This window comes from Triplophysa rosa, linkage group LG25 (genome assembly GCF_024868665.1).
Source record: "Triplophysa rosa linkage group LG25, Trosa_1v2, whole genome shotgun sequence".
Classification (NCBI taxonomy): Eukaryota; Metazoa; Chordata; class Actinopteri; order Cypriniformes; family Nemacheilidae; genus Triplophysa; species Triplophysa rosa.
In genome coordinates this window covers 14084410-14106378 of record NC_079914.1, presented here as the reverse complement: position 1 = coordinate 14106378, position 21969 = coordinate 14084410, and the positions used below count along the sequence as shown (strand labels likewise).

The 21969-nt window shown below is 37.9% G+C and overlaps 3 protein-coding genes across 11 annotated transcripts in view; 1 reads left to right on the top strand and 2 right to left on the bottom strand.

Annotated features, from left to right (window-relative positions):
- The window catches only part of LOC130548498 (uncharacterized), a 31134-nt gene extending 12156 nt beyond the window's left edge, over positions 1-18978 (bottom strand). For 2 of the 7 annotated variants that reach the window (XR_008962042.1, XR_008962044.1), the window contains exon 1: positions 9557-9661. Coding sequence is in view for 4 of the 7 variants with exons in the window: in XM_057325316.1 (XP_057181299.1) it covers positions 13922-14073; positions 14507-14791; positions 14898-15221; positions 17778-17826 (810 nt within the window). In the remaining 3 variants the exon portion in view is untranslated. Of the gene's footprint in view, positions 1-4401; positions 5261-5643; positions 5688-6661; positions 6779-7491; positions 7822-9225; positions 9522-9556; positions 9662-13895; positions 14074-14506; positions 14792-14897; positions 15222-17777 lie in introns of those variants that run through there. The other 5 variants (XM_057325320.1, XM_057325319.1, XM_057325316.1 and 2 more) reach the window with 5 other exon arrangements.
- LOC130548523 (uncharacterized) overlaps positions 1-21969 on the top strand; it is a 69008-nt gene that overhangs the window by 31207 nt on the left and 15832 nt on the right. The gene's annotated exons all lie outside the window — the stretch shown is intronic.
- Positions 19943-21969, bottom strand: part of LOC130548490 (SLAM family member 5-like) — a 14698-nt gene continuing 12671 nt past the window's right edge. For 2 of the 3 annotated variants that reach the window (XM_057325297.1, XM_057325298.1), the window contains exons 6-9: positions 21656-21715; positions 21202-21501; positions 20365-20966; positions 19943-20160 (exon numbers count right to left, since the gene is read on the bottom strand). In XM_057325297.1, the coding sequence (XP_057181280.1) occupies positions 20116-20160; positions 20365-20966; positions 21202-21484 (930 nt within the window). In that variant the 5' untranslated portion in view covers positions 21485-21501; positions 21656-21715 and the 3' untranslated portion in view covers positions 19943-20115. Of the gene's footprint in view, positions 20161-20364; positions 20967-21201; positions 21502-21655; positions 21716-21969 lie in introns of those variants that run through there. The other variant, XM_057325301.1, reaches the window with a different exon arrangement.

Sequence of the window (21969 nt, the reverse complement as noted above, 5' to 3'; positions counted from 1 at the left end):
CCAGCACAGTGCTCAGGTTGTAATGCACAGCTAAATAAGTGTTTTTATCTGGATTTAAAAGGCTCGGCTCTGATGTCTTCTGGATAGCAGATTCCAGCTACGGTGGCGTAATGGCTAAACGCTGACTCCCTTTGAGTGAACCCTAAATGACTTGATCCATGATCTGGAAGTCTGTTTGGTTATATTTAATAAGCATATCTGAAATGTATTTAGGTCCTAGACCATTGAGTGATTTATAGACAATTAATAATCTTTGAAGTTGATTCTGAAAGTAACTGGTAAGTGTAAGGAGGATTGGAGCGAATGCTCAGAATTTTTGGTTCTGGTCAGAATCTGGCAGCAGTGTTCTGTATGAGCTGCAGCTGTCTGGTGGTCTTCTTTGGGAAGACCTGTAAGGAGTCCATTACAGTAATCCACCCTGCTGGTGATGAAAGCATTAACTAGTTTCTCTAAATCTTGCTTTTGAGACAAAACATCTGATTCTGGCTATGTTTCTGAGAGTGGTAGTACGCTAATTTGCTTATTGCTTTTGTCATTTAAAAATGTCAATGTTTGTTTTTGTATTGATTTAATACCAAGCAACAGAACACCACATGCAAACATATTTGACAAGTAGGAATATTTAGTTTAACTTTTTCATATGTTGACTTTGTTTACAACACTGACTTGCTATCAACACAAACACTCCACAGTTCATCTGAACTTGTGTTGTCTGGTGTCTGGGAATGCCACGAGATATATCTATATATTTACATTTAGATTTCATTCATTTAATAGCACATAATGCTGTTTTCCCAAAAATTAAGACTTTAACCAAAGTGACTTACAGAGAGTTCAGGAGCAATAAAGCGATTTATTATAATATATATACACATACCCAACACACATTAATGAAGTGAAAATCATCAAAAGCTGGTAAGCCTACAATGCTTATGGCTGCTGCTTACTGTATTTTCATCACAGCTGCACTTCCCTCCATGTCCCAGGATTTACGTGTTGTGCTAGTCGTTTTAAAAGTATAATATTAAATGAAACATAACTATAAATAATAAATAATAAAAATAATAAAAACGTTTAAAAAATGTAAAAGCTCTGATATTTTAAAGCCTTCATTTGTTTAAGTGCTTTTTTAAACATATTTAAAAGAAACCATGCCATTTAAAATGTGAACGCGTATCACAAAATGTCATAACCTTTTGTTAATGACATCCTCTGTGACTTTGACAAAGTCAGCACTGTAATAAAAATCGGTAAACAAAAAGACACAATTGTAAAGACACCATAAATATGCTCATTCACTTAGTACCATTGAAATCGAATCCGATCCCTGTCGTTGTTTGAACACGTTCGTATACGGAAGTAAACAAACTTCGTCTGTAAGTCGCATGCGGTTTAAAGGCATGCAGTACGTCACGTTGCGCATGCGCACTTATACATGCATGACGTCGGAATGCATGACGTCACCGCGCTACAGTCTGCAGCGGGGCTGTCGGTACACGATCCGGGATGCCTGCACGATCCGTCCGCGCATGCGCATAATGACGTAGTAGATAATTCTGTTTAGCGACGACACTGCACGATCTGTTCCACGCTTGAGCACCTTTGTACCGCGACTTTCACTACTGTCCACCTCTGGTCTCTGTCACTTCTGTGGCACACTATGCGTTGAAATACTCTGTAACGTTTCCCCAGACTTGTTTGTAGTTCTTTCTTCATGTAAGTGCAGATAGTCTAGGCAGAAATGCATATTATGTTCCTTATTGTGTTCTGTAAACACCATTGAAGGGATTATTCCTCATTTAGATTATATAGATAGATATATTAGCCTATATATAGACCCATACTAATACAAAACGAGTCGATTTAAAGTTAACTAATATTAGCAGCTTTTAATAAAAACCGTCTTTGACAATACTACTGACCTCAGATCGAAACACGGCAAGTTAAGTAGGCCTAATGCCATGCAGCAATGAATCGCAAAGGGGAGTATGGAGGAAACTGAAGGTTTGCAGTGACAGACTCTCAAGACTCAGACTTTATTCCACATGTAACCAAAATCGTGTATGTTCATGTAACAACTCCTTTATTATTTTGGATTGGCAACACGTAAACACATCGTAATGCATAGCGTAAGCTACATTTTAAAACATCAAAATAGACCCGCCGATGAACTGTTAAATGAAAAACACAGTAGCCTATAAAAATATGCCGCCAGTTGTGCCGTCTGGCCGTCAAGCGTTTCATCGCATGCTTGATACCAATAGTGTAGGGAAACCGTGAACGTTGTTTACTACGTCATTATGCGCATGCGCAGAACGGATCGTGCAGGCATCCCGGATCGTGTACCGACAGGACACTTGCGTTTGTTCAACCTTGCGAATCACCCACTCCCCAAATCTCAGGTTTGCAATGTCAGAGACACATGAAAACGGATGCTGGTGACATCTCTCGATCTGCAGTCTGTCTCCTGAAAAATGACAAGTGTTTATCATTATTATAAAGCATTATAGAGAGCATTATAACCCCCCCCCCATGTTACATTACCTTTTCAACTTAAATCAATAAATCTTTCTGCAGGATCATCATTCGTCTTTACCTATTTAAAAATGTCAGCGTTCGCCATTTAAAACCTTTTTTTTTTCAATTTGATCATTTATACATTATTTTATATCGTCAGATGTGTCTGCTTTCTTTACAGTGTGTGTCCTCAACTACATGTAATTTTCTGCCTTGTGTAAGGCCTAGGTGTAAAACACACATTTAGGTGTAATGAAAAGAGTTGATTCAGTCAGTAATGCAGTACTGTTTACAGTCATTTGGAACAACAAGAAAGTCGATTTAGTTTAATCCAACTTATTTCGATCCACTAAATGCTTATTCTCCGTATGTAAATATAAGACATTTATTCAAACGAAGTTTAAATCAATCACATAAATATACCTGTATTGCTTACATTGTTCTAAGAATGTGACATTTTCGTAACGAATACTGAAAAACGCGAGTTACAGACCAGAATCGCCTTTGTAAACCAGCGGTGGCATCGAGTGACGTCACGCGCGCGCACGCGAAGGCAGTGCGATTCTGGCAGGGAGTGTGTTTTCGCACACCTTCAAGTTTGGAATGGCCATTTGGCAGATTTTTTTACGCAATCGGCAACTCTGGGATCTTCCCGCTAAACTAATGTAAACGTAGGCGCTGCTTAACCATGTTGATAGACGCTCTAAAAAGGCAAATAGAACAATAAAAGACGGAAAAAGGCACATGTTAAAGTGTGGTGTAATCATCTGTGGGTTACGATCAGTCAAAGATCGTATGAAACATTGTCATGAAAATGATCGGCATAAATAAGCATCACATACACCTTGAGCTACCGTGCGTGTTAACTTCTGAACTGCTGCTATATCATTTAAGCGATTTGGAAAATGAATGATGTTTTTACTGAAGTAACTATAGTTGAAGTATTCCTGTTGAAATAAAAACAATAGAACCCTGCCCAAAATACAACATAAAATGTAATGGATTTAATGGTTATAATGGGAATTGTACTATGGATACTTGTTGTCCTAGTTGTATGTGATGGATTCTATTGGTGGGATGGTAAATCTTATTGGAATAAAACCCAGAACACACACAAAGATTATTTAAAAATCTCATTCTAGATTAAAAAATTCTTTGTTTTTTTCAGCAGGGATGGTATTTGCAGTAAAACCACAGTATCCACAAATTTACCATTTAAAAAAAAACAGTGATGATCAGATACTTTGCTTTTCACTGTTAATAGTTTCATTCCACCAGCAAAATAAACTGAAGAATAATAAACGACATATTATGAAGAAGTCTAGGAGAGCTTGTGAGAAGAGAGGATCAAACCGATATATCCGTGTTCAGTGATCAGGCTTATATTGCCTCAGAGAGAGAGAGAGGGAGGAAGGAAGCATAGAAATAGAGAGGCCAATAGCTGCAGAGCAAACAGTGGAGCTTATTTGTAGAGGTTTCGTTTTGATGTGTGCAACAGGGGACGTCCCGCGGGTCCAGAGTATTCATCGCCCACCACCACTTGACGGTGTTTGAAAAGGAAGTTATGGCAGAATTTTCATTTTTGGGTGCAGTATCACACTAACTAACATTTGGAGTGGGGGGCTGATGAGTTGAGTCAGGTGTTGTGGAGGCTGTAGTTTAGAGATTGTTTTAGTTTAGCATTGATCAAGATTAACAATATACTTACTAATATAAACGTGAACAAATGTAACTTTACTGTAAAGCGCTATGTTTAAGTGCTTATGAATGTGTATGTTGTTAGGGAAATAGGCCACTGTGGAGCACTTATGTATTTTGTGTGTCCCCTCCTGTTCATGTTCTTACAAATAAAAACTATAGACATGGTTTGAACAATAATATGCTTTATTGAAAAAATAAATAATGGACTTCTAGATTGCCAAGTGACAGCTGAAATGTGAAACCACAGAACAAAAATCCTTTAAGTCACTACGGAGCGCATGAACGGACAAACATCTCGCGCTTCTTGTTTTTCTCTGCGTATTGAGGTAAACTTTGGATATGTATGAAGTTGAGGCAGTTCTTCTGACATATTCTTTTTATTGCTAATAATATATAAACATTCAATTAAAATAATAACACAACAAAATATGCAAGTAAAAAAAAATGTGCTTATGTATTTAGGCCTTTTTTACTTTTGATAAAATATGATATAACGGGGAGCCATTGTTTCTTGACATACTCGACTTGGCATTAGAAAAGAAATATTCATATCAAATCATATAGAAATGAGATTCAGTGCCGTATTATAAATAAATATAACAATTTACTTAAAAATAGCGTGGAGGGGCCCCACACATTGCACAGGCCCCGAGAAGGCCACATACAATATAAGCATTTTCTACATCTATACTACACATACATAACAGTTAAGAATATATAAACTTCTTTGATATATATTATAAAAGTAATGCAAGCGATTCACTTTTGAAATACTTTGGTTTTTCATAGGGCCTTACCTTAGGCCTTGAGTGGTTCAACAAACACACAGACATCAAAAAGTGGGAAAGTGTTAAGTGCCATTTCAGGCGACAGATGTGAAACATAAGCGTTTGTAAAAACCAGTGTAAACTGTCAGCAGTCAGCATCTTGTGTCTTTCAAGCAGGACCTGCAAACTTCAACATGTCTTCATCCTATACATGGAGTGTGCTGGACTCCATTGGCAGCTGCTAGTGGTACAGAAACTTCATCTCTGTTGGCTCTCTGTAAGAAAACACAGAACCAGTGAAAAACCTAAGAGTAATGTGAGTGTTAATGTAAATGTGTTAATATAGTGCTAATGTATAACATAATAAATTATCAAAATCTTCGCGCCGTGTGGTTCTACGGCCTTAAAGGGTTTTAATGCACAGCTAGTCGTGGATTATCCCTTACTAAAACATCATTCAAAGACACAAACATCACTATAGGGCCTATTTCATTGATGATGAATTGACCATGTTGTTCCATTTACTTTTTGCAGTCTATTTAACAAAATGAATAACATTATGCAGTATTCAAATAATTTGTGCAATGCATTTATTATTGGGCAAGTCTTTGTGCATTTGGCATTAAACTTATTGACACACATAAGTACGGCGTCTCACCATATCGTTGTTCAAGAGATTGACGGATCTCCCCTCTGCATGGGCTGTAAAATAAAAACATAGATGTAATAAAACTGTAAATTAAAAAAGCTTGGCTGTAATAATGTATAATGCAGATTTTATGGTATTTAGATGTTAACAATTTATACATTTTTGTCCCTGGCAAGAACTGGGTGTGTTGCAATAGGAGAGTAGCGTCGTCGACTTCAGCTTTTTTCTGTGAACTTTTGTTTTGGCTTTTGTTTTTGCGGTGTTTCATGAACAGCTACAAGAGACCGTCTACTCTCCGCATACGGACATCATGCATAAACATTATGAGAAGCGCGCTAGCCAGACAGGATTTAAACTATGCCGGCTAAAGACCTAAAAGTTTGGTTTAAAGTTGAAAAACGTACCAAGCTGAATGTTTTCTCACCATTCAATCTAGCACACGCATACAGTGTTCGGCGCTGTCTCACATCTGTCAAAGCAGAAATAAAACCGCTGCTCTCTGTGTGTTTTTTCTGTCATCTCCGGTCGCGCTCATATGTACATTGCTTGCACTTATTTCGCCTATTGAATGAAATATCTGAAACAGCTACTACATTTACCCAGCCAGGTGATGTGTATGCTTTTTCAGATATTTCTTGAAGAGATCAGGACAGAAGTGGTCAAAAGTGGAGAAAATAGACGGATTACAGCAGCAGGACGGTGTAAACGTGTGTGTGCCTCTTTCGTCCACTTGCGATCCGATCGACCAAAACACATCTTAGAAACACTGAAGAAACACTGGCATCTGCCTGGATTTAGACTGTTTTAGGATGCTCAGGATGTTTAAAAGAAGAAAACCTCATGTAACCCCCAGGAACAAGTAGAAGCACACACAGCCATCAATAAAGTAATCCAAATGACTCCAGTGGGTCATCTTTTGTGTGTAGTTGAATGGGGTCAGTGTCCAACAGGAGGGTTCAGAACAAATCTTGACAAACAAGCAGGTGATTTACAGAGCAGGATTTGGTGTATTTGCTGTAATACTTACATCTAGCGGATTGTCTAGTGGTCCAACAGTGCTTGACTGCTACAGCAATGACGACGAAAACCCCCAACACCACTACTGTGACGGCACAGACATGTGAACGGTTGCTGGCAGTCGCACCTAGACATCATGGAACAAGCAGATTTGGGAAATGTTTTATTTTCATAAACATTTTTCCACACATGTTGTGCTGGTTACCTACAAATAAGTTTATTTGTCTAAACAAACATTTTATTTGAACACAAACCAGTTTTCAAACGGTCCAAACAACAGAACCAACTACTTGCACAACCATCTTTAAATATGAAAAGCTTTACCACAGATTTTGTCAGATGAGCAGAATCTCTTAGTAAACACTTACAATAATACAATAAACATCTCTGCTGATATTTGGTACAACATCACTTTTGCTTGTGTGACAGTTTCTAAACAACATGACTTGCATGCCTGAAAAAAACAGTATAAATATTCACATACAGTACCTGAACACGTCTGACAGACATCAGTGATGTTGAGATGTTGATATTGGTTTGTGACGGGAACAGGCAAACGTTTAGCATCTCAGTGAAAATCGCTAATTAAGAACTCACTCATGTTGTCAGGATATACTTTCAAAAGGCTAATTATTTTTGCTAATGGTACATAAAGCATCTCAACTGATCTTAAGCAGCAAAACCCTGACCTCCTGTTTACTACTGTGTGCAGACGGACACTGTGCTGTGTTTTGAAACCCCTATATGAGTGAGAAGAACATGTCTATTCTGTTTTATTTCTCGTTAAAATTAAATCAATGACCACTAACAGATGACTAGACTAACATTTTCTTTACTCACCATAGACAGTAACGTTGAATTTCCTTCCTGACGTTTCTTTGCTGTTGATGATCTCTACTTTATAAAGTCCCGAGTTCCTGATGCTGATGTTGGTGATGGTGAGAGATCCAGTCTCATTGTTCAGCTTCAGTTTGCCTTTATACCTTGCAGTTTCATCATATGTGTTGGGTTTCTGATTACGAATTTCAGCTATACGAGTGTCTCGAGGTCCAAACATCCACAGTATCTGATCATCTCTCTGTATGTCAGTAACATCAGTGTGTAAAGTGACAGAATCTCCCTCCATCACTGACACTGACTTCACTTCATCTGCATCAGCACCAAACACACCTGAAACACATTTAGAAAAAGTATCTCAATGTTACTGAAATCCAGAAATTATCTTTGCGGACTATTCAGAAATTATTTCCGGAGTGCTAGGTTGAGTCAGGAGGAGGGTTGTGTCTTCTTTATCCTAGCCCAACAGCAGCACACGTTGGAGAGCACACACACCCTTATTTGTGAGGTTACTAGTACTACACACAGGACCTGCAGTTAAAGGGATAATTCACCCAAAAATGAAAATTCTGTCATCATTTAATCACCTTTGAGTTGTTCCAAACCTGTATACATTTCTTTGTTCTGATGAACACAGAGAAAGATGTTTGGAAGAATGCTTATAACCAAACAGATCTCAACACCCATTGACTCCCATAGTAGGAAAAATTACTTCATCATTTTTTGTTCCGTTGAAAACAAAATAAGACATTTTGAAGAATGTAGGACAGCAAACAGTTCTGAGGCACTTTTGACTATCATTGTTTTTTTCCTACTATGGGAGTCAATGGGTGTTCAGATCTGTCTGGTTATAATCATTATTCCAAATATATTTATATATGTTCATCAGAACAAAGAAATTTATACACATTTGGAACAACTCGAAGGTGAGTAAAGGATGACTGAATTTTTTAAGTTCTGCTATATTCCACAACAAGCAGCTTGCGTACAGCACTGGCATTTATGGTTATTTGGTTTCTTGACAGGTCTCATCTTAGGTTCTCTAGTAGTAAAAGTCTATTTTCAAGTATCTATAGTTTTTACTTTGGAAAAAAAATTACTTTACTACATTATAAAACATACATTTCATAAATACATGTAGCTTGTAAGCCACATGAGTATACCAAAAATGTTTAAGAAAGTATTAGATTGTGGCGCCTGCTTTTCTCTCCCTCTCCCCCTCCCAGGTAAAGCAAGAAAAATCACAATTGACTCCACACACCACGATTGATCTGTTGCCCTCTGGCCGGCGCTTCAGACCACCAAACACCATTTCTATATGTATATAACACTACCTCTGCTACAACATTATCCATTTGCACAAGTGTACATACAATCTGTTAATATGTAAATTCTACTATATACTACCCTGTACAATGTCTCTTATATGTTATTATCCCCCATTTTATTTACAATAGTCTTTATTTTATATATGCATATTTTACAATCTTTTAGATTGTAAATCTTATTATATTTGTATTGTCATTGTGTTGAATGTCTGTACTAGAAGCTTCCAACACCAAAGAAAATTCCTTGTGTGTGCAAGCATTCAGGGAACACACATACTAATAAAAGACGTATAAACCAAACGCATAACCAAGAGTTGATTTGGATTAAAACGTCTGTCAAATGCATAACGTTAAATGTAAATGGAACCACATCGTCTGTCATAACATATCATCAAAAAGAGTTCCTTACCTTCCACAACAACAACAATCAATAGACAAAGTACACAACGCAGTAACATGCTGATATTCCGTAACGTTAGTTCTGTCATAGCAGAGAGAGATTGTGTGGCCACTTCGAATCCAACAGTATCTCCTTCGAGTGGCATAGCATAGTAGGTGTGGCAAAAGAAAGAAAAGTAGGCGGATTTCATCCAAATTGGGGTAAGAAGGGCGGGGGTGTGTTCTCTTTTTTGGCAGTTCTTATATAAAAAGTCAACCTCTCAAACCATTCCACTTTTCATCGATTCGCACCGAGTAAAAACAGAATGAGCGATCTCTTGCATATTAACATGTTTACATACCTGGTGTGATGAGTCATGTCTCTGTTCTGCTAACACAATAAAGGGCGATGTGTTGTTCAGTCCTCTTCTTCCTGTGGATAAACTGCGATTATCCATGTTGCTTCTNCCCACTGATCTCAGATCAGACTCTACGCACACACCGACATCAGCAGCGCTAGTGTACCGATCTAACCCCACTGATCTCAGATCAGATTCTACACACAGCTTGTAAGTCACATGAGTATACCAAAAATGTTTTACTTAAATTACTCAAGTATTTTATTTGAGTAAAAGCAAGAAAGTATTGATTTTTTATAAGTCTCTCCCTCCGTGGGGTGGTGCGTTCCCCCCTCTGTTCTGTTCTGTGGTGCCAGTTCCTGCCCCCCTCTCTCACACACACAGGTAAAGCATTGCGCTAACGCAAAGGGTTCGTCGGTTTAATTCAGGGAACACACATACTAATAAAAGACGTATAAACCAAACGCATAACCAAGAGTTGATTTGGATAAAACGTCTGTCAAATGCATAACGTTAAATGTAAATGGAACCACATCGTCTGTCATAACATATCATCAAAAAGAGTTCCTTACCTTCCACAACAACAACAATCAATAGACAAAGTACACAACGCAGTAACATGCTGATATTCCGTAACGTTAGTTCTGTCATAGCAGAGAGAGATTGTGTGGCCACTTCGAATCCAACAGTATCTCCTTCGAGTGGCATAGCATAGTAGGTGTGGCAAAAGAAAGAAAAGTAGGCGGATTTCATCCAAATTGGGGTAAGAAGGGCGGGGGTGTGTTCTCTTTTTTGGCAGTTCTTATATAAAAAGTCAACCTCTCAAACCATTCCACTTTTCATCGATTCGCACCGAGTAAAAACAGAATGAGCGATCTCTTGCATATTAACATGTTTACATACCTGGTGTGATGAGTCATGTCTCTGTTCTGCTAACACAATAAAGGGCGATGTGTTGTTCAGTCCTCTTCTTCCTGTGGATAAACTGCGATTATCCATGTTGCTTCTGTTCTACTTCTAGTGTTTCGCTATAGAACATAATCCCGAACGCTTGGACAGACAGTCATGTAGCCATGGGGCACTCACTTAATCCTTGGTGTTTCGAGTCAGATCTGTGGGCGTGGCTTGTTGGTTTTGACTAAATCTTTGGTGTTTCAAGTCTTAGGAAACCTTTACCCTAACCCACACCCTAACCCTAACCTTACTCTAACCATCTAAACTACCTATGATTGTTAAAATTGACGAAAAAACACGTTTGGGTGATCACGTCTGACTCGAAACACCAAGGATTTAGTGAGTGCCGTAGCCATGGCCACACCCTGTACCTTGAACGGAGCGGAGCGAAACGCATTTTAGTCGATGTGCACACACTAGAGCGACATCACAGTTACCCTGCCGTTAGAAATCTTATTATGTCCTCTTCTTGCAATCGAAACTAAACGTACAGAAAGTAAAAAGAGCGTTTAATAAGATCCAAAAAACATGTCCTTCGTTGCGTCCATATGTTACATGAGAAGTGTGTACTTGTGGGACTTTCTTGACGTCATTTCCTCTTATTTGCGTTGCAGTTTTGTGGCAAACAAGAGCAAGCGCTGTGGCTGCAGAGCAAATGGGCGGACGTTAGCGAGGAGGAGCTACACGTCACGTCCAGCGAGGAGGAGCTTCACGTCACGTCCAGCGAGGAGGAGCTACGTAAAGCTTCACCTCTATGGGTCGTACTTTAACTTCCTCTCTTTAACTTTTGTCATGTTTTCATGACATTGTTTCTATGACAAACAGTGTGACTTACACTATCTGCACCCCTGCTTTCGTCCCCCTACCATATTAACGCTATATCAAAACTTTATTTTTGCGAGTGAATGGTCACAGCAGGCTACCTCTGATGGACAACTTTAGAAGTGATTTTCTCAATGTTTAGATTTTTTTGCACCCTCAAATTCCAGAGTTTTAAATACGCTTTCTCTAGTTAATTAAGTTATTCCGAATTACTAGAAACTTCAAGACAGTTGTGTTGGAACTATAATTTGACATAGCTAATATTTAGTATTTGTTGTACAAACACATAAGCTACAGCTGTGTCACAAACCAGATTTAACATCACTTAACTCAGCCATGTTCAGGTATGTTAAGGGCCTATATTGTTGGTTTTCCTGTTAATGTGGTCAGTTACATGTCTTTATACATTGTGGGATGTTGCACACCGTAATTTGCTTATGTTTGTGTTATTTGACGCATTCATTAATCTCTCCGCCATCGTCTCTGTGTGGTCACGTGACCTAGGCCGTTGAGGCAATTATGGCGTCCTAGAGGCGCCCTCTATTGGTAAAGTTATGCAACAACACCCAGTTGGGTAAACAGTTATATGTTGCTATTATTTAGACGAAATACGGCGATTGTCGTTATCAATTACACAACGAGATGGGTATGTGAATGTTTATGTTAAGTAACGCTTGTGATAATGCAAATTCCTGTACATGTTCAGTATGCTTATTTGCGTTTCATTGTTACAGAAAACCACACACACATGTATATTCACCCAAATTGAAGTAAAGCAAAGAAAATACTACAATGGTTGGGTGCATTTTCGTCCCCGATACTGGAGCGTACATGAGTGTGTTAAATGGATACTCAAAAAAAACTGTTGGATAATTTTTTTGTTCTGTTCAAAACAAAATGAGATATTTTGAAGGATTTAGAAAAGCAAAGGTACCTTTGACTACCAATGTAATTTCTCTTACTATGGTAGTCAATGATCCCAGAACTGTCAGTTGCTAACATTCTTACAAACATCTTTCTCTGTGTTCAACACAACAAAGGGACAGATTTGGAGCTAGAGAGTGAGTAAATGATTGAGGACTGTCCCTTTAAAGCGCCAATAAAAATTTGACACTAAGAATTTATTGTTATAGTGTTCATTTGTGTCGCCTACAGTAGTTTGTTGTACGTTATGTTAATTCAAGGATCACAGCCAGAGGTGTGGTGAGGAGAATTACACAAAAGTATTTCGCACAATGTTTTACTCTGTGAGCCTTTAAAGTGATGGTTCACCCAAAAATGACAATTTTGTCATCATTTACTCGCCCTCTTGTTTCAAACCTCAGTTTCTTTCTTCTGCAGAACACAAAGAAGATATTTTGAAGAAAGTTGGTAACCAAACAGCAGTGGCACCCATTCACTTCTATTGTATGGACACAAAACGAATGCAAATGAATGGGTGCCATGTACCTACATTCTTCAAAATAACATAAGCCCTTCACATTTAAAAACACATAAGAAATAGATGTACTTTAATATTTCACAGTTTTTAGTGAATCCAGCTTGTTGTTTGCTACCTAGAACTAACAGGTGACATTACACTGCGGGATGAGTCCTAACTACATAATATAACTTCACGTTGCACAAGAAATTATGCAATTTGTAAATATTTATTAATTATGAATTTACAATTAGTTGTGATTAAACAATATGACCACATGGACAGCAGGTGAAGATAAATTAGTGTAAACATAAAAAAAACGTGTTTGTGCTCGGTCATTCTATAGAGACCATTTCAGTTAAAAATGGAGGCGAGTCTGGACCAGTGCTGGTTACATCTTGCAAAATGGTCTACGCTTGACGAATGCATCTTGCTGAAGTTCGCAAACTGATGTTTCAGCGTCTTTCTTGTTTTAATCCACAGACATCCTCTAATGTTCTGTAGTTCAGTTTGGCCCTGTTTGATGCATATGTGGGCAGAATCAAAGAGATCAGACATCTTGCTTCAGTGAAAAATCTTCAGGAATGAAGGAATCACATTTGGTATACTATCCTCCAAGCAACTGCTTGAGAAACAAACGTCCCAAACATTATGGAGGACACTGGAATTATGTTAAACTCCATTTGAAACTGCTGGTGCGGAAACCTCATCACTTGTGGGTCCCTGTAAGAAAACACAGAACCAGTCACAAGGGGATAAAGGACTGTTAATGTAAATATGTTCATATAAAGCATCATTCAAAGACACAAACGTCACTGTAGGGCTTATTTTGTTCATGACCGTGTTGCCCATTTACTTTACTGGCAGTCTATTTGAGAAAATGAATTGCGCAGTTTTCACATTATTACAAAGTGCTTCATTTATTACTGGTCAACTCTTGTTCGTATGGTATTAAATGTACATATAAGTACAGTGTCTTACCATATTGTTCAAGTGATTCAAAGATATCGTCTCTTCTTCGTGGACTATAAAATAAAAACATGTAATACAACTGTAAATTAAAATCAAAAGTCAAAAAATGGACATTGATTTTTTTAACTCATCTGTTTGTCTCGCTCTCATCGAGTCTAAACTATCTAGTGTCTAGAGCATGATTATTTCTCATATTTGCTTTAATACTTACATTCTTGTTGTTCTTGTCTATTGATCTGACAGTGTTTGACTTCTACAATCCTGTGCTTGACTAAACAGACCAAACCAGCTGCTGCTATTAGAATGAATACATTAACTGCTATGATGACAACCAAGTCAGTATGGTGTAAACCTAGAAATAACACATAAAAAGGTTTGGGTAAGTACATTTAATTTTAACAAACATTTTTTCAAAACACATGGTACAAAACTGTTTTTTTAACCCATTGTTTTTAAGTTTTTAAGGTTCAAGCACAAATAAGATCAGTTAACGTCTGTTATATCAGTTTAACATCATGAAGCCCGGCCAAAAGACTGTGTGCTTCCCTTCTACCAATACACACCTGTTGTCTCATCATTATCTCATCACCCTAATATACCGTGGGAATTCCATACCAGAGTGCCACCAAATAAACAAATATATAATTACAACAAAAATGGCTTCAAAAACTTCACACTGACAATAATGCTGTCAGGCTGATATTCCACACAACAGCACTCTTGCTTGTGTAACAATTCCTAAACATCACTACTGACATTTCTGAATAAACATTATTATTACTGACCTGAACACGGCTGACAGACATCATTGATGTGTAGATGTTGTGTGTGGTTTGTGAAGTGATTGTTGATGACACATCTGTATGTGTTTGTTTCCTGATATTCCACCTCCAGAGGTAGAGAGAGTCTGATGTTGAGATCAGACACACTGATGCTGGACAATAAACTCTTTCCTTTGTACCAGGAGAGACTCACATGTGTCACATTCATCACTGAACACAACAACACACATCTTGACACTGAAGAACATTGAGAAGAGTTTCTGATGATGACAGGAACAGGCAGACGAGCTGAAAACATAAATAAAAATAAAAATAGTATAATCTCAGAACTATTTTAATGCTGCTTTAACATTCACTTATTTTGTCAGGAAAGGCTGAAATTCTCTTTACTCACCGTAGACGGTAACATTAAATTTATTTTCTGACGTTTCCTTGCTGTTGATGATCTCTAGTCTATAAAGTCCAGAGTCTGTGATTCTGATGTTTGTGATGCTGAGAGATCCAGTCTGACTGTCCAGCTTCAGTCTGTCTCCAAATATCTTATTACTGTCATCCATGTTAATACTTTGCATATAGATTTCAGCTACACGAATCTCTTGAGGTCCAAACCTCCACAGTATCTGGTCACGTCTCTGTATGTGAGTGAGATGAGTGTGTAGAGTGACAGAATCTCCCTCCATCACTGACTTCACTTCATCTTCATCATCACCAAACACACCTGAAACACACATTTGGAGAATGTATTTAAATGTCATTGGTCTGATATATTAATCGGGACAATATGGCACAAGCAGAACTGATCATGTAAATATGGGTAAATACAATTGAAATGAAACTCAAATCTCTTAAATAAACCATGAATAAAAATTCAACGGAGAGAGATATTGATTTAATACATAAGGGATTTTCTCACTGGCACATCTGCTGCATCTCTGTTGTTTTTATTGCGAGCTTAATAGTTCTGAAGATCATGCTTCATGTCCTGTGTTTTTGCATACAACAGCTTACTGATTGAAACAATGCACATTTATCAGTGGATCAGTACAGTTTTAATGTTTAACAATTTTGTCCTGCTTGGATCCTACCACATGATTCATTGTCAGAAAGATTATTATTGTTGTCAATTTATGCTTGTGTCACGTCACGCCCCTCGGCTCACCTGCACTCAAACTCAGCAAAAATGAGTCACAATAGAAGTATTTCAAAAAGCAGAAATACCAAGATAACTAGTTCAACCTCACCAATCCCATTACTGATCAAACAGATCTCTTAGATCCATAACCTACCACTAGGGCTGCACAATTTTGATATACAAAGACTACTAAATAATGTGAATTTACTACATTTACAAAAATGTATGCGATACACTAAAAGTCTGTAAAATAATTTCCAGACTGCTCCCTTTACTAATCCTGAAACAATGGCATTACAGCACTCGGTTAGTCGATGTCTATCTTAATTGCCTTTGATATTACACAACTGCTTATCAAATGTACGACAAATTATTCTTTGATTATGAGGAATAAGGGTTTGCCTTATTAGACAATGTACAACTAATAATCTTTTCATAAAATAACATTTTTCTGTCATACCTGAATCCATCACTTCTATTATTCTTTGGACTATTAAAACAGTACATCACCAAAAAATGACTTTAGCTGGGTTTGACTGGGTCACATTTTATCTGTCCTTTTGTTGTGGTTGTTTTTTCTTTAATATCTTTTTTAATAAATACTGTTTACTGTAACTGTGTATTATGTTGTTGTGTGAACATTTCCACGAGAAGTCACGCTATTCGTCGGGGTGCACGCGTATCGCGCACGTTGAAATGGGCGAGGAATAATAAATAACATTAGTGACCGAGACACCGAGAGAGATAATAAATGTCAATAGCTGTAATATTTTGGATCTAACGTGTTTACTAAGATTTTTTTTCGGTAGCAAATTAACAGACGAATCGACTTTCACATGCTATGTTGTTTGTCTGTAAATTACGCGCGCGCGTCCCGTCCCGTCGGTTCATTCTAAATCGCTTAACGTGAGATTTTCCCACTTTATCTGTGGAATAAAGGCTCGTTATTTTGACAGCAGCTGTGTTTATTACATGGACGGTTTGACAGATATTAGGTTTTCCCTGGTCGTTGATAAGAACGTTAAGCCACGTTAAGTACACACAGCAGAGTGACAGACAGACACCCAACAGCACTTCCTAAATCACCGCGTTTAGACCGCATGCCATTTTTAGGAATAGTATGCCTTCTGTTCTTTTTAAGCCACAGATCACTATTATTATGCATTGTATAAAGCCATTTTAAGTAATAAAGTCAATTTGTGAACATTTTTATGGTGACTTATAAGAATTATGCAGCTTTTTTTATGAATAAGAACATGACAAAATTGCAATGCCATTTGTGAAACTAAACATATTAAGTAAAGCAACTTTAAACAATGAAAAACACTGAAACAATTCACCAATCACAACGGTACCGTTACTTGTATGACTCACTTGTCTTGTTTAATTTTTAGGCTTATTATAATATCTCGAACAGTTAGTATTATTATTACAGGACATAATAAACACAGGTGTAAGATTATATAAAAAAGACGAAATTTGTTTGTGAAAGTTCGCAAATTAGGCTGCGTGAACAAATAAATTGGCATGAAATTTGAGTGCATGTACACTGAAAGTATCAATGGTAAAGATTGTGTATTTGTCATCCTCCGTATCTAACAATTTAACATGATTTGACAGACAAAAACTTTGCTGTTAAAAAATTCACAAATCAAACTGGACAAGATGATTCTTTTTTAGGTATTTAAGTCTTCAGCTGCGTGAGTTATATGCGTTTAAAAAAATTGTCGCAAAAATAAAACGCCGTTATCGTGCCGGGGAAACCGCTTCACATGAATTCACAAATCACGGTGTGCAAAATAAGATAACGTGCTCGTGTATACAGCTGCGCGATGCGGATTCACAACTTAAAAACGTCCGAATGTGAAACCGCTAAACTATCTTTACTGCGGTCGCGTTTAGTCCCCCTCACCTCCCGTCTTTCGTAGCTCTTAACTTTGTTTCCCGACCCTTGTAGTTTTGACACTGAGCGCAGAAAACGCGCTGTACTGTGTCAGTCATTCACCACTTAATGACGCAGCTTTACATTCACATTATTATTAGACGCTAAACACCCGACAGGCGTGAAACCGAGAGTCGCTTACATGAGTTAAACTGCATTATTTTGCCGTGAAATGGGAATGATCAAAAAGACGTTCTTACCTTTTACAAACAACGGTGAGAGCAGCACGCAAAGTGGTGTTAGTGACATGTTGAAATTCTGGGAAACAGTGTCTTGTGTAGAAAGACTTGCGGCAACCCGTTCTGAAGTGATCGCTTGCAGCGTTGGAGTTTTAAACGAGACACGCCTAAATGTCAAAGTAAACTCCTATTTGAAGCGACCACTTCCTCAAAGAAAAGTTCTTCATTTTATGCACTTCATTTGTATGTGACCATCGGTTACATACCTGTGTGATGAGTGAGAGGACAAAAGTGGCAGCAAGGCGTTTGCGCTGAACTCCGGTTTCCGGTTGAACTCCAGTTAACTGCTCTGTTTTGTGTCCCCTGTCACTAATGTAAATCTATTCTGCTATAGAACATACAGTCGTGTGGTTATTTAATCTCCATACCCCGAAAACGTAACAAAACGAAATGCGTTTTATAGACATACGCTTCTGGCGCACGTCACGTCATGTCTAGACTAGAACAGTATCGCGATACCCTGCTGTTAAAAAACGAATTAACCCTATTTTTGGGAATCGAAACTAAAAGTACAGAAAATGGGATCGTTTTATAAAGATCCATATTTCCAGAGTTTCGCGGTGTAGAGTCTGTCCGCGTATTTCTGTCCTTGTGCGCACTGCGCAACAAACGTCTTTTCCTTTTATTTGCGTTGCGGGGCGGTTAAAAACAAGCTCCTCCTCCTGCCGACCGTCTCCAATACGTGACTGCAAACTGCACTCCTAAAGTGGGTGGACTGGACTTCCAAAGTTCGCCAATGTTTAGAGTTGAGGCGAATGGTGTTACTTTATGATATGTAAAATTACTCACATTTTTTTCACCATTAAGATTTTGGGCATCGCCACACATTTATTTGAGCCTCTAGCAGGGGTGGGTGTCCTGGTCATGGAGATCCGAACATAGAGTTTGGTTCCAACACACCTTTTTAAAAATGATCTAGTATTACTGTAATCCAGAAAAACTTGATTAGCCGGTTCACGTGTGTTGTATTAGGGTTGGACTGTGGGACAGGAGAGCAGCTGAATGCCGATCGACAGCGTAGGTGGGACGTACGAGAGACAACCAGAAGTATACATTTCAAGCAGGGACACACTACAGGTCCAAACCGCAGCAGACCTCTTGGCCCTGAGACGGGGATTTCCAAAGATATTGGGACAAGACTACACACAAACAGATAAATGTTGAGCAAAGTTGGCACACTTAACAGTCTGCTACAACAGTAGTTCTCAAACTGGGGGCTGTGGCCCCTGGGAGGGGGGGCCCGAGGTGGATCCAGGGGGGCCACAGATTTCGTGGCATTTTATGAAATATAGAAATTGTTCATAGATTTTATTCAATCAAACATCAGAAAAATAAGACCACCAGACAAAAGAATTGATGTTTCAGCATTGTATAACCGAATATGTTTTTGTTTAAATAAAAATGTTAAATTTAAGATTATAAGTCTTTATTTGGGGGGCCGCAAAGCGATGCACTCTACACAAAGGGGGCCTTACACCGAAAATGTTTGAGAACCACTGTGCTACAAGACACTGACAACAGATGAAATAAATGGGGAAACAAACTAGAAATAGGCGTTGGTAATTAAAAGCAAAGCTTATCTGTCAAGTTTCTGTTGCTTAGTTAGTCCTCAAAACACTCAATTTTATATTAATATAATTTTAAAGAGTATTTCACTTTATGGCGCATTTATAAAATACACAAACTAAAACGTAACTAAGTGTAATTGTTCTGCACATTTATACAGCAACAATCTAACAAATCTAAAGATAACGAGTAGCCTGTTAATCATGGCAGAGAGAAGTGGCCACAAGAGGGCAGTAAGTGCACACTTAACCATTCATGTAGTGAATGTGGTGGTGGTGGAATATCAGGATACAAACACACACACTGTGTGATCAACAATACCATCACAAACCACACACAACATCTCAACATCACTGATGTCTGGCAGATGTTCACGTATGTCAGTAGTTTGGATTTGTTACTACAGTGACATTTTAGTTTTACTGTGAATTTACATGGTGCAGAAACATTGGAACAGGCCTTACTCATGTCATAGCCAGAAACTGCAGTACAGGATTACTAACTAACATTAGATTTGAAATCACATGACTGTTTTTGTTGTATTTTCTGGTGATGTCAATGTAATTGTGTTCTGGTGGACAATCTGTGCATCAAAATGCATGTAATCATATTTGACGTAAATATCTCTGTACTGAAAAACATTAGTAGAAGAGATAATTCTGCTGTTATGTACAATGAATGGTCAACCAGTCAAAATGATGTTAAAAAATAATTTATTCGTTTGTTTTGGTTTTTATGTCACTACACTTGTGTATGCTGTCTGGTATGCTTCAATATCCTGTTAGAAAAAAAACAGAAATAATTATATTATATATAATAAAGCGAGTGCAGAGCTTGCATGACATCATTTGCATATTCAGTTATATGATCAATTGAGTACAGGCGCAAAAGTGCATATTGATAAGTAACTGACAAATTAAACTTTCCAAATGAATGAATTTACAATATTTAGGAATCAATATTACAGCATAAAAATACTCACACTCATTAGTTGTTGTTCACAGTTGTTGTAGTGGCAGTAAATCACACCAACAGATAAAACGATGACCAGCATAAGCACAAGAACAGCTATCAGCATTGAATAATGATGACGGAGTCCTGTAAAAAATAGATAAATAAATAAACGATTTCTAAATAAATAAAAAAGTGCCTTTTTTACGTTAAAGAAATGACCAATAGTTTGGGGGATTAACATTATTTTAGTAGACAAATATTTGTGTGCACTCCTTAGCAAGATATAGGTCAAATCATAAAATACAATCTTATTACTTCTTGCCATACCTGAACACGTCTGACAGACGTCATTGATGTGTAGATGTTGTGTGTGGTTTGTGAAGTGATTGTTGATGACACATCTGTATGTGTTTGTATCCTGATATTCCACCTCCAGAGGTAGAGAGAGTCTGATGTTGAGATCAGACACACTGATGCTGGACAATAAACTCTTTCCTTTGTACCAGGAGAGACTCACATGTGTCACATTCATCACTGAACACAACAACACACATTTTGACACTGAAGATCTTTCTGATGATGAAGAACATTGAGAAGAGTTTCTGATGATGACAGGAACAGGCAGACGAGCTGGAAAATAAGTTATAAACTGCTTGAAAACATTTTATTTAGTCAGGATTCACTTTTGAAAAATGTAAAAGAATGTTTTTCGTTCCAAATGGTGTAAATAGCATCTCAGCAGCAGCTTACCAGCCAAACCTCCTTAACACGGTGCATACTGTATATTGACAACAAGCTCGATGTCCTACGATGTCTAAGTTGTACACCATTCAGACATGACAAGACTTGCATTCTCTTTACTCACCATAGGCAGTAACATTAAATCTCTTGAACAAACTTTCTTTCCCGTTGATGACCTCTAGTCTATAAAGGCCAGAGTCTGTTGTTCTCATGTTTGTGATGGTGAGAGATCCAGTCTGACTGTTGATCTGCAGTCTACCACCGTATCTTCCAGTTTGATATGTGTTGGGTTTCTGATTATGGATCTCAGCTACAGGAATCTCTTGAGGTCCAAACATCCACAGTATCTGTTCATCTGTCTGTATGTGAGTGAGACGAGTGTGTAGAGTGACAGAATCTCCCTCCATCACTGACTTCACTTCATCTGAACACACATTTACAGAACGTACAGTATTTCAATGTTATTGAAAAGCAGAATATATTTTTGTAGATATTATTGATATTATGATTTTAGAGTTTATTACAACTTTTTCTATCCCAAGTTAAGCGTGGTATAGCAAACCTTCACTTCAAAGTACCTTCATCTGCATGTTCCAGATTGCCAGGATCCTCACGGGTCTGTGGAAGCAGCTGAAGACCTGTGGAAGACATTGGCATCATTAGACTGACCTCACAGAACATGAATATTACAGATCAAACCTCTTTCCGGAGACCCTGGCATTGCTGCATTTTGTCAGTGTCTTAGTTGCCTTTAATATTACAGCGCTGATTATCAAAAGTACAACAAACAATTACATTATTCTGCCAAACCTGAATCCAACATGTATGCTTTTTATACTTTGCACTGTATTTTTATCCTCTGGTATTTTGATACCATTATGTTGTTAGTTAT